We start from the raw sequence: 15,015 nt of genomic DNA, 5'->3' as shown, positions 1-15,015 counted from the left end.
TCAAATGACTTGTTAAATGATGAGGTTGAATGAGATGTATTGAATCTTGTGCGTGAGATACACTTAAAGTAAAAATAAAACCTCAAACGTCTGCTCTAGATTAGAAAATAAATTGTCATATAGATACGATATGCAACGGGTGACGGTGGCTCAGTTTATGTAAAGCACTATATAAAAATTGGACTATTTGACCACAGCTACAGCTAATTGAAATGCTAGATCAGAGGTGCCCAAACTTTTTTTTTAAAGTGAGGGCCACAAACATAAACTCAAAACATATTAGAAGCGGCGAGCCACTAACCGGTGATCAATACAGTGCGGTGCTTTATACACAACTTTGATATTAATAAGGCTTGAAACACATTTATTTTTAGGTCTGTATCACACTGCAATGTGAAGTTTGAGGTTATATTAGTACAAATTGTTTAATTTGCTGTTAAAAGTACTGCTTATGATCAGTTGGGCTGGTTCAGCAGGAGGTCTCGGGGCCGATAAAAACTGATCTGAGGGCCGCATTTGGCTCTCGGGCCGTAGTTTGGACACCTCTGTGCTAGAATCTAGATTTACTGGTATATTTTAGTTAGTTCAAGTTTGGTTAGTTCAAAATGGTAGCTCAAAATGGTGCAATTCCCAACATAAACAGGGGTGAGGGCCCAAGAGTAATATATTAACACATTTAAACTTTCTACCTCTTTAAAACTACTGTTAATTTAAAGCTGTACAGTTCACTTACCTGGTTCCAAGGCTTTCTGAACTTTCCACATCCCATTTAAAACACCCGTTTGACCAGTGTACTTAACAAGTCGTAGTGAACCCATAAACACATAAGCAAAGATTGACTGGAGAAATAAGAGCAGCCAGTTGTAGCAATAGTCCCATTAACTTAACAGAACAGAGGCCCTACTTACTGCTGTATATTTTAATTGAAGTTATAAATGAAGAAACTAATATGTGTCTGAAATGAAATATTAACCTTACCATAAACATTTACTACCAAGTTTATTATCAGCCATACCTTTTCCAACAGCTCACCTTATTGGGTTGTGCCTGCGTAGTCCTCCATTTGTAATAAACCCATTATGATCCCGTAAGGTTCAATTATGACGCAGGTAAACGTATTTAAAAAGTTTGTCAGGTTTATAACAGTATATAACAGTAGAATATTGTGTTGTGTGTAGCTCTCGTCTCCACTCACGCCACTGCAACGTCTCTATATCACGTTTCAACACGGTCGTTTCTGTTGCCACCAGTTTAATTTATGTTTAATTGGAGCCTGAGTGATTATTTGCGGCTCTGATTTCTCGTGTTGATTACAGCTTGGGAAATATAAAGCACTGCCTATTATTAGAAACAAATAAGTCTTTATTTCCTCACTGGATTACCACCAACCATGTGATAGAGTCTCCTTCAGTTTAGAAAAGGGAGTGGTGCAGAGGGGTGTAGCTGTATACGCCTCTATACAGTATAACATTAAACTTACTTCTTTCATTTATTTATTAACAGATGCTTTTATTGTTGAAGAGATACTTGGCTCTTAGATTAATGAAATGAGAATATAATGTCATAAAGAGGAATTTTCTAACATCTCTATGATTAAAAGTAGGACATTCGAGCTGAAAAGTTACAAAATCCAAATTAATTCATAAACCAGTCCTGTAGAACACAAATTTATCAGAAAAAAAATCACTTGCTATGATTAAAAAGTAGTTGAAATCCATCCATTTTCTTTTCCCAGACTTCCCACATCCCAGACACTTCCTCCAACTCCTCCAATGGGACCCTAAGACGTTCCCATTCCAGACGAAATCATCAAATATTATTATGAAAAGATTTAAACTCTGGATTTTTACTACTCTAACTAGTACCACATAAGGACAGTTTTGTGGTGTCTGTGATGTCCTCAGGTTTCCCTCCTCCCCCACAATCCACACAGACACTGGTAACGATCAGTGATGGAAGAAGTACTTAAGTAGAAGAACAAATACTGGAGCAAAACATACTCAAGTAAAACAAAGTATCACATGACGTGACACTTAAGCAAAAGTATTAATGTACCCGTTTAAAGATGTACTTAAAGGGGGTGAGAGGGATGTAAAATGCTAAAATGCAATAAAAAATATGAATAATTAGAAGAAAAAAAAGTACTTAAAGAGTAGAAAGTATATTAGCGCATATTTTGAGATCTAATAAAGCTTCAAATATAGTGATTTTGATTAAGATTTTGTTCAGCAGAGACAACTGAACTGACTTTTTTTTTTCTTAGGTGTTTTTCTTTGTATATTTTTCTTTGCTTGAGTTAAAAATAAACCCTCACTCTTTTCCGCAGGTCTCAAACAATAATACAAATACTTTTACTTTTTAATACTGTTCAAAAATGTAGTGGACTAGAAAGTACAGATACTGCTCTCAAATGTAGTGAAGTAAAAGTAAAAAGTATCAACTGTAAAATGTATAGATACCTAAAATTTTATAGTTAAGCACAGGACTCTACTACTTTTACTTCATTATGTTCCACCACTGGTAATAATATATGCTTCTTATGGGTCATTGACACAGGTGAGTTTGTGAATCTCTATTACTCCTCATAAATGAACACTACTTCCTCTAAGTTGTTAAAACCAGGTCCAACTCCCTCTTCCCCAAATAGACTCGCAGACTTGTTAAATGTAGTCGTCTGTTAGAGTTGCCAGATCTTTGTCACAAATCCGGGTGCTCACAAATCGGATCTTTCCATCTCGTCTTCCTCCAAAGAGCAAAGACTGTTACATCAGAATTGACTCCACTTCTCTGACGAAACTGCACAATCTGATCCCAAACCCAGCGCCAGCGTGTTTTCTACTTAATGTTGTCATTTTGTTACATGTGGAGCCATTAATATGACTCAATTAGTGCAAAGTAGTCCAAGGAAGTAAGAGTAAAATATATTGGAGGAAAATACTACTCAAGTAAGAATTGTAATTGTAAAGTAATTGTAAAAGGTCCTATATTACGCAACACTGATTCTCGTGAACTTTTACCCATGTTATAATGTTGTTATAGACCTGGAGTTATGTTTTGTTTCATTCACACATGTTTGAATATCCCTTTATTATTAGTCTGTCTACATCTCCAAATGCTCTGTTCCACCTTGTGATGTCATGAAGCAGTAGTTTTCAAGTTTATGATTATCTTTATTATTATTATTAGTAGTAGTAGTAGTAGGAGTAGTAGGAGTAGTAGTAGTAGTAGTATCAGTATTATTATTACTATTATTAGTGGTAGTATTATTATTATTGTTGTTATTATTTATTTATTTCGAGCACATTACACTTAAAGCACATTTCACAAATTAAGCCTTATATAAGCTCAAAAAGGAGTGGGAAGAAGAAAACTATTATTAAATCCCACCCCTGTCTTCATTTAAGCCATAAATTCAATGCTTTGTTTACGCTTCCTATACAGTTGAAAAAGATACATATAAGGTATAAGGTGGAACCAACACTGAAAGTGCAGTATGACTTTATATTTAAACTGGCCTCTCTCTTTATACAGACCAGACTTTATATCAAAACTTAAAGTTAACAGCTTATTTTACATTTTAGTGAGTAGAGATCAGCAATTCCAGAGCTGAAATCATCCAAATGATTCTAGTGACGTGTATGGAGTTACAAAACACAGTGGAGCACTTTCTGTATTAGAGTGTTATCTGTCTGACTGAAGAACAGATATGCAGGATTTGTGTGTTAAACATGTGTGAATGAAACAAAACACAACTCTAGTTAAGTTTTTGATGAGGAAACAACATTATAACATAGATCAATGTAATATGGGCCTTTCAAATAATGCACAAAATCTGAAATTAGAAAGAGAAGAGAAACCAAAACTTTGTCTCAAGTAGCAGTAGAGGTAAATATATAACTCAGGTAGGAGTAAAAGTAAAACCAAAACGTAACTGAGAACTACGCACCTTTGCCTGTAACTCGCTTGTCAAAGTCTTACAAAGTGAAATAGTTCCCACATATTGCGTTTGCTTATTTAATATTGTATGACCAGGAAGCAGTACATTCTTCGGGATGAATATTTGACCCTTCATGCTCCACAGATCCACACTGACTTAAGAAGCTCAAATCTGCTTCATAACAAAGGATTGCTCCTCTTAAACTCCTTAGACTCAGGCTGCGCTGGTTCAGAAGTGGCTTATTTATACAGAGAATATACTTGGCTGATCTCCTCCACTGAGATTATTTTCAGTGGCCTTCACGGCTCAGTTGATCAATATGGTGCCGCACTTCAGCGCAGCACAAAACTCTAGTAAAAGTGATTGTAAAATACGCACGAAATATGGAACGGACCAAGTGAATTATTGTTTGGCCAATAGTCTGTTTTAGTCTGCAATAGATCTTAAAAACTATGAACTGTGAGGAAAAGGTGGCACGGTGGTTTACTTCAGTCAGCAGCTCTAGGGTAGATGGTTTGATCCCCGTCATACTCTGCATACTGTTGTTGTGTTATAGAGCCAGACACTTTATCCACTATAAATGACTTTATAGTGTGGAGTGAGTATACAAAAAGTGCTAACATGACTTTTTTCCTAATTTTCTATTTTTACTGAAGATTTTTTGGTCCTGAATTCATACTGATATCTCAAAATACTATTCATTGCCTGGAATGTCCTAAAGTTGGCTATATCTTACACACAGACAATGCTTTTCCAACCTTTTTTAGTCTTTAAATGACTTTGTTTATAGTCAGTCAGTATAATCCCATGTGCTACAGTTTGGCTGCATAAAAAGAGGGTTAAAAGGCCAAACCTGTTCATAATAGGCAAATGAAAAACAGCAAACAACAACAACAACAACAACAATGACAACAACAACCACCTTGCATTAAGAAAGAAACAACATTGAACAATCTTTTAGAATAAAATAATGACCCTACAATATACTGTATATTTTACTTGTGTTTCAGTTCAGTTCCAGATCTAACCAACACTTTCCCAACCTTAGATGCTAAGCCCTCTCTCTCCCTGTTTGTCTCTCTCTGTATCTCTCTCTTTTTGAGTGTCTTGCTTTCTCCCTGTCTTTCTGTCTCGCTTTCTGTCTCTCTCAGTCTGTCTGTTTCTCTCTATGTGTCTATTGTCCTGTTTGTCTGTCTCCCTGTTTCTCTCTCTCTCTCTGTCTCTCTCTGTCTCTCTTTCTCTGTCTGTCTGTCTCTGTTTCTCACTCTGTCTCTTTCTTCCACTTTGTCTGTCTCTCTCCCTCTCTCTATCTGTCTGTCGCTGTCTGTCCCTCTCTCTCTCTCTTGGTCTTGCTCTCGCTCTGTCTGTCTGTGTGCATGTGTATCTCTCTCTCTCTGTCTGTCTGTGTGTCTCTCTGTCTGTCTGTCTCTCTCTCTTTCTCTCTCTCTCCTACTTGCTCTTTCTCCCTTTCTTTCTCCCTCTGTTTCTCCCTCTCTCTCTTTTTCTCTCTCTTAGTCTGTCTCTCCCCTCTGTCTGTCTTTCTGTCTTTCTCTCCTCACTCCCTCGAAGCCTTGTCTCCTCCCATCCTCTTCTCTCCTCTCCTCTTCCTCCCATCCTCTCCTCTTCTTTTCTCTCCTCTGCTCTTTCTTTCATCCTCTCCTCTTCTCTCCTCTCCTCCCATCCTCTCCTCTGCTCTTTCTTTCATCCTCTCCTCTTCTCTCCTCTCCTCCGTACGTGCCCGCGCTGCGCCTCTGCCGCCGCCTGTGCGCCGCTGTGCACAGGCTCTTGAGAGCGCGTCCAGGCGGGGGGCTGTGATTGTGTCTGCTGAGCTCCGCTGTGACAAACTCGGGATTATCAGGCTGCGTTTTATATGAACACCAAACACGCTGCACTCAGTCACAGCCACATGTCAAAGCGCCTCACCTTCTCCTCTTTCATTCTGAGCATCTTTGATAGTGAACAAAGTGTTTCCAAGTCTCTGGTCTTGGCTTTACAGATATGGAGACATTTGCATACGCTCAATTCTCCCTCTCTCCGTCACCAGAGGAGATTGTGATTTCCATGTCAGGACCAGACTGCTGCCTCATGATACAGGCCCAGTCAATGAGCCACAGTCCTAATACACTTTTTAGAGCAAGTTTCACCACACACCTGTCCCTTTGTTTGTCTGTACAGCAATTTAACCCTCGTCACTGTCCCACTGTTGCTTTGGTGGGTAACATTAACTGCAAAAAAGTATGACTAATATTAGAACACTTGATAAAACATTTCTTGCATAAAGTTTGGGTGTTGCTCTCTAGGTCCTGACTATTCCATTTTCTCTGTGTTGGTTGGAAACTGAGCCCAGGACTATTGTGTTCCAGACATTACATTTATCTTGTTCCCACTACATTTAACAATCTGTCCCACTTTTACCATTTCAGGACCCAAAGGTGGAACGAATCATCCCAATAAATTGAATCTGAAAAATAGTTTTACTAAGCAGCTGCTTAGGGCCCCGAGGCCAGCAGAGGGCCCCCAGGAGCCAGTACATTTATATTGAAAATAATACCGGTACAATATATCAAGTTCTATTGGAAACAGGACTGGTGTGTTTACAGTAGCCTAAATATCCTCCTCAAATGATTACATTTGTTTTATATTTATAGTAGCAAAGTATCTGCTGCTGCTACGTTTGTTTTTGAGCCAGGCAGAGGTGAGGGCAGCTATGGAAAGACCCTTTATAATGTAAATGTAAGCCCACTGTCACCAACTTGAACACATTAAAATCCATCACAAACTTGTCTAGAAATTCAAAAATCTTGACCACCCCTTATATGTTTGTGTTCTGTTCTTGTGACTATAGTAGTTGTGACATTTTGGATGTTTTCAGTCTGGTTTTAGTCTTATAAATACAAATATAATTGGTCAAGGTGATCAGAACAGAGTCATAATGTTGTCAAATGTGAGTCACTGCTACCGGGGGCCCCAGAGACAAATTCAGCTTAGGGCCCTCTGAAAGCTGGGACTGGCCCTGTCTGGAGCATTTCCATAGTCTTGGTCTAAATCCAGCTTCTACTGAGTGAAAGAGGCACGTTTCAGCCTCTTCTCCTCATGATCCAGGCATGACCGGAGTCAGTTTGTCTCAGTTCATGCGGATTTCACTTTAGTTGGTGTAATTCTCCGCCAAACCCCGTAATATCTGTCAAGTCTGTGATGCTCCCATAAAATGTGGCTCTGATTAAGAGTCGTGTGTTTACTGCCTCCTTTATTACTGTTATTATTAATCAATCAGGCGAGGCGCACGCACCCGGACAGTGGGCCCGGGCTGGAGACGGTAATTGTCGGTGTAACAGTGTGTGCAGCCCCGCGGTGGTCCCGTAAGTGACCCGCTTTATTAGATCGGCCCGTATCGATCCAGCAGCGCGACGCTCACTAATCTCCACGCGGGAGGAGAGGGAGAGGCAGTCGATGCGCCTGGATTCAATCATGTCTGGAAACAGAGGAGGTAATTTATTGTAATCACCAGCACTAAATGGAAAACGTGAGAACAACGCGCCCGTGAGGTCCACAAAGAGAATTACACCAGAGGGAAGTGCTTTTTTCTGTGTCTTAAGGTGCCAAATCCAAAGAGGCAACTACAAATGTATTATTCAGGCCTATTATGAAACTTTTCCCTCAAAGTTGTCATAAGAAAGAACTTTTTCCTCCAATAGCCATGTATTTTAAACTGAATGTAATGAATAGGGCGTTCACTTCCCAAATCACACATCTTAAACTTGACAATTGTGACGAAAGTTGATTTCAACTCGTGTTTTTATTTAAATTTACAAAAGAACGTGTTGGTGCAGTCATTTTTCTTTAACTCTATCATTAAAACACGGCTTAACTAAAACATGTAAATCTACTCGAATACGACGAAATCAGGCACGCGAGTTCCTCTCCTCTTCTTCATTTTCCAGGAGGTAGGCGGGTTTGTACCGGGTCACGCCACGACTGTCCACTGTCTGCAGGGCCGGGTTACGGTAAGTGTTGTCCATACTGCCCAGTGAAGTGTACCTGCCGGACAAAACAGAGGGTAAAGAATGAAATGCCAGCTTGACTTTGCTCACTTTTGTTTCATCACGACTGAACTATTTACTCCAACTTACCCTTTGTCGTAGAGGATACAGTATGGCACGTATAATGTCCGAAGAAAAGCCCAGATGTCATGGTACGTCCAGTCCTGTGGGTAAACAGACAAAGTAGTGGAAGTAGTATCAGTTAGTAATAGCCACTGTGATTAAATATAATCTTTACTGCTTTATTTTCCTTGTAATATGTTACAGCAAATCTCCTCACGTGCTCATAAGGATCATGCAACCTCAGTAAACAAATTAATTCGAAAAAATAGTACTATGCATGTGTAAAAGTGACACTATCATGATGTTGAGTTTTCAGACTTAGGAATATCAAAGAGAGAAGGGGCAAATTAGATCTTTTGTGCGTTTGACCTACAACCTTATCTGAGCAGGTCTGATTTCTGAATTTATCTGGACACTGAATCGAATCGAATCTAATCTAGAAAAAAAGATGAACGCTGAAGGAACTCCCTGTCCAAACACATCAGAGACTCATCCACACTCACCATCTTCAAAAAAGCCCTGAAAACTCACCTGTTCAAATCTGCCTTCAAATAACTACATCTCCTTTTTTATATGTTTCTTTCATTTGTGTTTTTTCTATCTTGAATTGTGTCAAGCGTCTCTGAGTGTCATGAAAATAATACATAAATGTTTAATTATTATGGTGATTATGATTGTTATGATTTTTATGCTTATGGTTATTATGATATGATTTTTAAATGTATTATTATGAATATTATTATACCCTTTCCTAATCTTCATACTGATCACAAAGAGGATCTCAACATTGGCAGCACAGTTCTTGTCTCATAAAACATCACTTCACTGACATTCCCTAAACCTAAAGCTCATATTTAGAGACACTATGTTACATTTGCTGCTGCTGATGATGCGTCAGTCCTATACAGCACTTCTTTGGACACTCAATGTAACTTAACTTTATAAAACTACCACTAGAGCCACATCTGCCCTGAGACTAACTAACAAGGATGAGGCTGATCTGCTCCAACAGTTTCTCCAACCATCACCAATCCCTCACTCACACACAGCATAACACTTATAAAACTAAGCCAACTACCAAGACACGTATGATTTGTGTTACCAGTAATGGGTTGACCCTCATGTAGGTGGGCCAGCCCGGGTCAGTGGGGCACATGGGTGTGAGGGTGAGAGAGTAGGGGTCACTCCTCCTGGTCCCCATCAGAACGGCCTTCAGCTCCGGTCTCCTCTCCTGCACGTCACTGAGGGCCTGACGAATACTGCCCTCCACTGAGAACACCTCCAGGTCATATCTGCAATCAGCCGTTAGACTCAGTGAATACACGTGCAAATATATGTGGTAAACTGGTAAGAGAGATGCAGCGTAAATATATTTTTATAGAACAGGGGTCTCAAACTGATACTGCTCAATTATGGAAACATTTGTGTAGTAACTGAACCCAATATTTTAAACTATTTCGCCAAAGTTAACTTATAGGAGGGGAAAATTATTTTTTCTATCATACATATTTGTAATGTTTTGCAAACTGTGGTCTATACAAGACAGAAAAGCACAATATTGTCACGACACTGGGGGGGGGGGGGCAACAGACAAGTTCCAGTCATAAACAATTAGATTATTTTGTAAAACAACTAACAAATCTGCAATTTCCACTATAAAGCCATGCAAACAACACCAAGGCAACATTTCGCTATATACCAAATAAAAATTCATGGTAATATTGAAGGTAAAATTACATTGTAAGTTCCATTTCGTATAAAGGTAGAAGAGGTGATGAGGTGGACCACAAAGTTGAGAACCCTGGCATAGCGCTTTATATTGGAGCTTACCGTTTGATTGTGTCCTGAAGAAACCTCTCCATTTCAGGGAATGGGGAAACAATGCGAATGTACAGAGCCTTCACTTTGTCCTTGCTGTCTGAGTAGCGCCTGCAGCATATGAAAGGCAAATGGCTAGCACACCATCACATTTGGGTTAATATCTGTTTGTTAGTATTGTCTGTTAGCATATTGGCTGTTACCGTTTGAGCGCAGCGTAGTAGAGATGTAGCAGCGCGGTGCAGTCTTTGCCTCCATTGAAGCCCACACAGAGCTCCTCTGTTGAATACTGATCCAGCGCAGACTCAATGGTTTTTAAAGCAGACATCACTCTGTCGCCCAAAGCTGTACCTGTAAAAATATCAATCTATCAAATCAATCGGAGAGTGATAGAGTGTCAGCAATGAGACAGACAAACGTTCATGTGGCAGTGTTTTTGTGTCATTGAGCAAGACACTACACCCCTCCAATATACAAGATTGTGGTGTGTGCAGATTGGCAGCTATACGTTTCCATCGATGTGCATCAGAGCAGTCGTGGCCCAAAGAGGTACAGGCAGTGAACAAATTAATAATGGTTGTTGCACTCCAAGTCGGACTACCAATCCAAGCCAACTGTTATGAAGGAGGCATAGTTGAAATGTTGTTTGTTTTAGTTTTAGAGCTATTTCTTCTTAATCTTTTCCATTCTTTATATCAGAACTGGAAGGGGTATTCTGGGTCTGTACTTCAGCATCTCGAAACTACATAAATAAAACTGTGTTCTTGACTCATCGGGGCTGCAGCGAGACTGAGGAAAAACTGATAGGTTTTTCAGACCAAACTCTCAGATGACCAGTGTACTGCAACTTAGTACAATGTTGCGATAAGACAGTCAAGAACTATTTATTTTCAACAAGCTTTTCAATGCTTTGAGGGCAATTTATTCTATTTGAATATTTTTGCTTTTTATTCAAGGATTGCATGTAATAGGTTGGAGCATACAAAAGATTACCGGTACATTTTTCATTTTTTTTTCTAAGGCAACAATGCAAATGTTTCAATAAACCAAAATATAGCTACTTTAGCACAAAGAAAATCACTGTTCTCCATTCGCCAATAGTTTTTGTCTATGCCCTTACCACTGTTAGCGAGAGAGTACACCTCAGCTGTGGCGAGCGATACCGGGTCAGTAACCAGGGGCACCACGCTCCCCTCAGGCAGAGCATCGAGCAGCTGTGTCCGAGCCCTCTCCACCTCCTCAGTGCTGTTTGAGTCCACGACCAGCCGCACTCTGTGGTAGTTACTGAGCCAGTCTGGGTAAGATCCTAGAGCCACCCTACGACCCCAGTCTGCCTGAAGTTTGGTCAAGACAGGGGCAATCTCTGCTTCATCGGCATCTACAAATATCTGCAAGAAAAGTTAGCACATCAAACTTAAGTTTAAGGTGAACTACGTAACCTTAAACTACACAAATGTTATTGTTTTGCCTGTAAAGTTCACACTATGACATTACTTCAAATTGCAAGTTAGATCTGTTGAGAGGTAATCACGCTCACAGTAAAAATGTATAAGATGTTTCTGAGCAATATAATGATCTGTCATGCCATCTGTCATACTGTGGACGGTTCCAATAACATCTCCATGGAGACCGGCAGGTGGCAAGGCATCCATCAGAAAAGTCACATACTGCACCCTTAAACCCATCATTATTATAAAAATCAATATGGTTGTTTTACCTCTCGAGTGTGAAACGTGGTCCCAGAACTGGCAAAAAGGTGCTCCAGTCCATTAAAAGCTCTCTCCAACAGAGACGGGATCCCAGGGAATATGTACACATTATGAACACTGACCTAAGAGGAAAGGGCGCTTGTTACTTCAAAATGTGTTTTTCAGAAAGAGAACATTAGGAGTAAATGTATTATATTAAGTAGACTGCAGTTTAGGAGTAACAGTTTATAGACACACTTATATATGTACTTGTATTTTTAATAAACTGTATTTGTGGGATACAGTGTCGACAGCTCAATAAGAATTTACAAAGAACCCTGTTTCCACATTGTGCATAAATGTTTTATAATGGTATATTAGTTATTCTTCGCAATGAGGTTTGATTGTGTGTGTGAACTATGGACCTTATGCAGACATATGGAGTTGATTGAAAGAGAAACAAAAAGCGATGGTGGGGACACTGAGAACTTTTTAATAATGCCACTTTATCATGATGTAGCAATGACAATGTATGCTACACGAATAATTAGCCTTAAGTATTTTATAGTAAACTGTGTGTGATTTTAATGTCCTTCTTATTCTGTAAAGCACTTTGAATTACTTTGTGTACGAATTGTGCTATACAAATAAACTCGCCTTGCCTAAACTGATAACGTTCACAAAAACATGACTGATTTGTTGGGTAAACTTACAAGTGGATAGCGGAGACGTTTTCCCGTTTGAGGGTCAGTGCCATAGTTGAGTTTAGCTGATTGAGGCACCATGGCCAGCTTCATAGCAGCACTTTCTTTATCTACAGTTCCAAAAAACTCCTTGACCAGCTGGCTGAGCTCAGGGTGTGGGTGCAGATCCTCCTTAAACGCTTTGGCGATGCTTTCAAAGGTGACATCATCGTGAGTGGGACCGATGCCTCCTGAAGTGATGATGTGGGTGTACTGAGGTGAAAGGAGGGACACTTCACTCGAAATCACCTCCTGGACGTCTGGTATGACTGATATACGCTGCACAGACACACCGAGTTTACGCAGTCTTCGTGTTAGAAAGGCACTGTTGGTGTCCACAGTATGGCCCTGGGAAAAAAACAAGACCAGAATAAACTTCACAGTATGATTTATATTTATCTGACTGGAACAGATTTAGGCTGTGTTTACACTTGCACACATGTTGGGTTTGCATACTTTCTGGGAGTACTACATAGACACATTGCAGACCATCACTAACCATATGCAAAACCTTAACTTATATGAACCCCTATCTAAACAATGTTGTTCTAATATTGATGGATTTCCCAATTTGACAACTGGTAAAAAAAAAGTCAAAGGTCCCCATTAAATATTCATGTACAAAAACAGATTTCTATATATAGAACTATAATGTCCAATCCAAGTCTGCTTAGGGACTAAACTGTGAACTCTTAGTATAGTATCTAAAGGCAAGATCTTTGTTCAGTTTGACACAATCAAGTGAATAATATGCAAATCAATAGGCTGGAAATATATATGTTAGTATTTTCATTTTAAGTCGAAGGTTATTGCCTGACAAGTAGCCTACATAAAAAAAAAAAAAAATTGATGCAACATTCACCCCAAAACATTCAAGGATCAAATTTACACAAAAGTCTGCGTTACCTTGAGGATTTCGTCGCCAATGATGACGATGGCTGCAGTGGGTGTGTCCCCATTGACCACAGGAGAGGGAGGGCTGTCTGTTGTTGTTGCCATGGTTGTGCTGCAGAGATGAGCTGCCAGTCTCCTCACACGCACCACTGCTCGACTCAACCGGTGAATACCCACACTACGAAACAAAGAACACACTCATGCAAAATCTGATTCATGTTTGCTGAAGCTCTGTATATGATCAAATATTTATTGTGATTATAAAGATTTAGCCTATATGTGCCACAGAAAAGGCATGAACTTACGGGAATTAATTGTGGGGTTTTTGTGCATATAATGCTTCTCTGGTGATTTTTACCTGAATTCCTGTGTGCACTTGGGTCAAAAATATGATCTCTTCATGGATAGTTTTAGCCAGCACCTCGCCCCCTGGTAGTGGAGCACAATTTTCTACATACAGGGTAATTTTTAGTCAACTACCCATACTCTACTGAGAGAAACAACCTTTTGTATTCTATCATAAATGTGTTAATGCTCAGGAATGGCACAAAAATCAACTATCACTTGAAGTTTTTTGCAGCTTTGAAGGTATTTTATGATATATACGATATTTAAATCACTAATCAAAGCAGACGTATTGCAGTAAAGTGTGCATATGCGTTTTTCTTCTTACATTAACATTAAGATCCCATGTGGTGTGTCCAAATACGCAGTGCCAAAGTGCGCCCCGGGATCATCTTAGGACGTGCCCTCCTGTGACAGAAACACATCCGAGTGTCAGATTCATAGTATGATCATTGTTACTTTAGCAATGTGGGAATAATATCGCAAATCTAAAACGTGGATTAATACCAAAGCTTTATTGCATGCACTTTTAGTCTTTACAGCAGTTTATAAACACGTAATTCAAGCCCTGTAGTAGTAGCCATGACATTGGAGCTTTCATGCCCACCTGGCGTGTAACAACAGTACAGTGTCTCTGCTAGTTAACCTATGTGTTTACTGTGTTACTAAAAGTCCCAGATGCTGCATTAAAAGCACTCACTCTGATCGTCATGTCATCGTTTGCAGTTACATATCCTTCTCATCGGTTGTTGTTACCCATGGAGCTGTGAGTCTTTCACAAGACATCCACAACGACCAATCAGAATCGAGAATCGACATGTGAGCCGTGTATTAGCCAATCATCAACGAGGAGATTTTTTAATGCGGAAGTTAAGAAACTACGACTTGTACTTTATACTTTAGATTATTTCTTTACAATGTGCGGCAGATATCTCAGGGTGAATAAAACACTGTCACGGTGCAGTTTGCAGTTAGTAAAAAGTCTGTGTCATGGAGTCTTTTCATGAACCACAGCAGTGTATTTTCTTATGGAGACAGACACTCGGCTGCCCCCTACTGGTCGGATGACTTCAGGTCACAGCAGATCTGAGCTGTTATTCTCTAAACTGCCTTTGGGTGGCGTATTATAAAGTAGAAAATATTGTCCTGCTGCTGAAGAGCCTTTTCTCTGAATCAGACGGTCACCTCTGAGAAGTTATTTTAATACACACCAAGTAAACACAGCCATGCATTAGGTCTCATTAATAAGCATATTTAGGTGGGTTTAAGTGTAAAATAATCTTCATTGTCCTGTTATAACATACTTACATAGTAAAACCTAAAGTGCGATAGATGCTAAAAACTAAATATTAAAAGTAAATGTGTTTTTTGGAGGGTTGGAGCAGTATCAGCCAGCACTATGCTCACATGCTGCGCTTTTTCCAGGAGGCCACATGTAATGTATAGGCACCTACTTGTGGGTGGATTAGACAATGTGGTTACAAACT

The 15,015-nt window shown here is 39.6% G+C and overlaps 1 protein-coding gene across 1 annotated transcript; it reads right to left on the bottom strand.

The window, feature by feature from the left end:
* Positions 1–7,704: 7,704 nt before the first annotated feature.
* On the bottom strand, positions 7,705–14,325 carry flad1 (flavin adenine dinucleotide synthetase 1). The gene is made up of 11 exons (XM_033981254.2): positions 14,229–14,325; positions 13,857–13,936; positions 13,196–13,361; positions 12,260–12,637; positions 11,576–11,689; positions 10,979–11,246; positions 10,062–10,209; positions 9,871–9,969; positions 9,143–9,332; positions 8,068–8,141; positions 7,705–7,975 (listed from the first exon to the last, which is right to left on the bottom strand). The coding sequence occupies exons 2-11, from the start codon at positions 13,862–13,864 to the stop codon at positions 7,840–7,842; spliced, it is 1,581 nt and encodes a 526-aa protein (XP_033837145.1). The 5' UTR covers positions 13,865–13,936; positions 14,229–14,325; the 3' UTR covers positions 7,705–7,839.
* Positions 14,326–15,015: the final 690 nt, after the last annotated feature.

This window comes from Periophthalmus magnuspinnatus, chromosome 16 (genome assembly GCF_009829125.3).
Source record: "Periophthalmus magnuspinnatus isolate fPerMag1 chromosome 16, fPerMag1.2.pri, whole genome shotgun sequence".
NCBI classification, from domain to species: Eukaryota; Metazoa; Chordata; class Actinopteri; order Gobiiformes; family Gobiidae; genus Periophthalmus; species Periophthalmus magnuspinnatus.
Note: the sequence above shows the minus strand (reverse complement) of the source record. Positions and strands in the feature narration are given on the sequence as shown.

What these genes read in the sequence shown, in the direction of transcription:
- flad1 (XM_033981254.2), bottom strand. An exon ending in AACGTCTCCGCTATCCACTT is followed by an intron (nt 11,690 to 12,259) that starts GTAAGTTTACCC and finishes CTTTCCTCTTAG; the next exon opens with GTCAGTGTTCATAATGTGTA. An exon ending in CTTCAGGACACAATCAAACG is followed by an intron (nt 9,333 to 9,870) that starts GTAAGCTCCAAT and finishes GGCTGATTGCAG; the next exon opens with ATATGACCTGGAGGTGTTCT.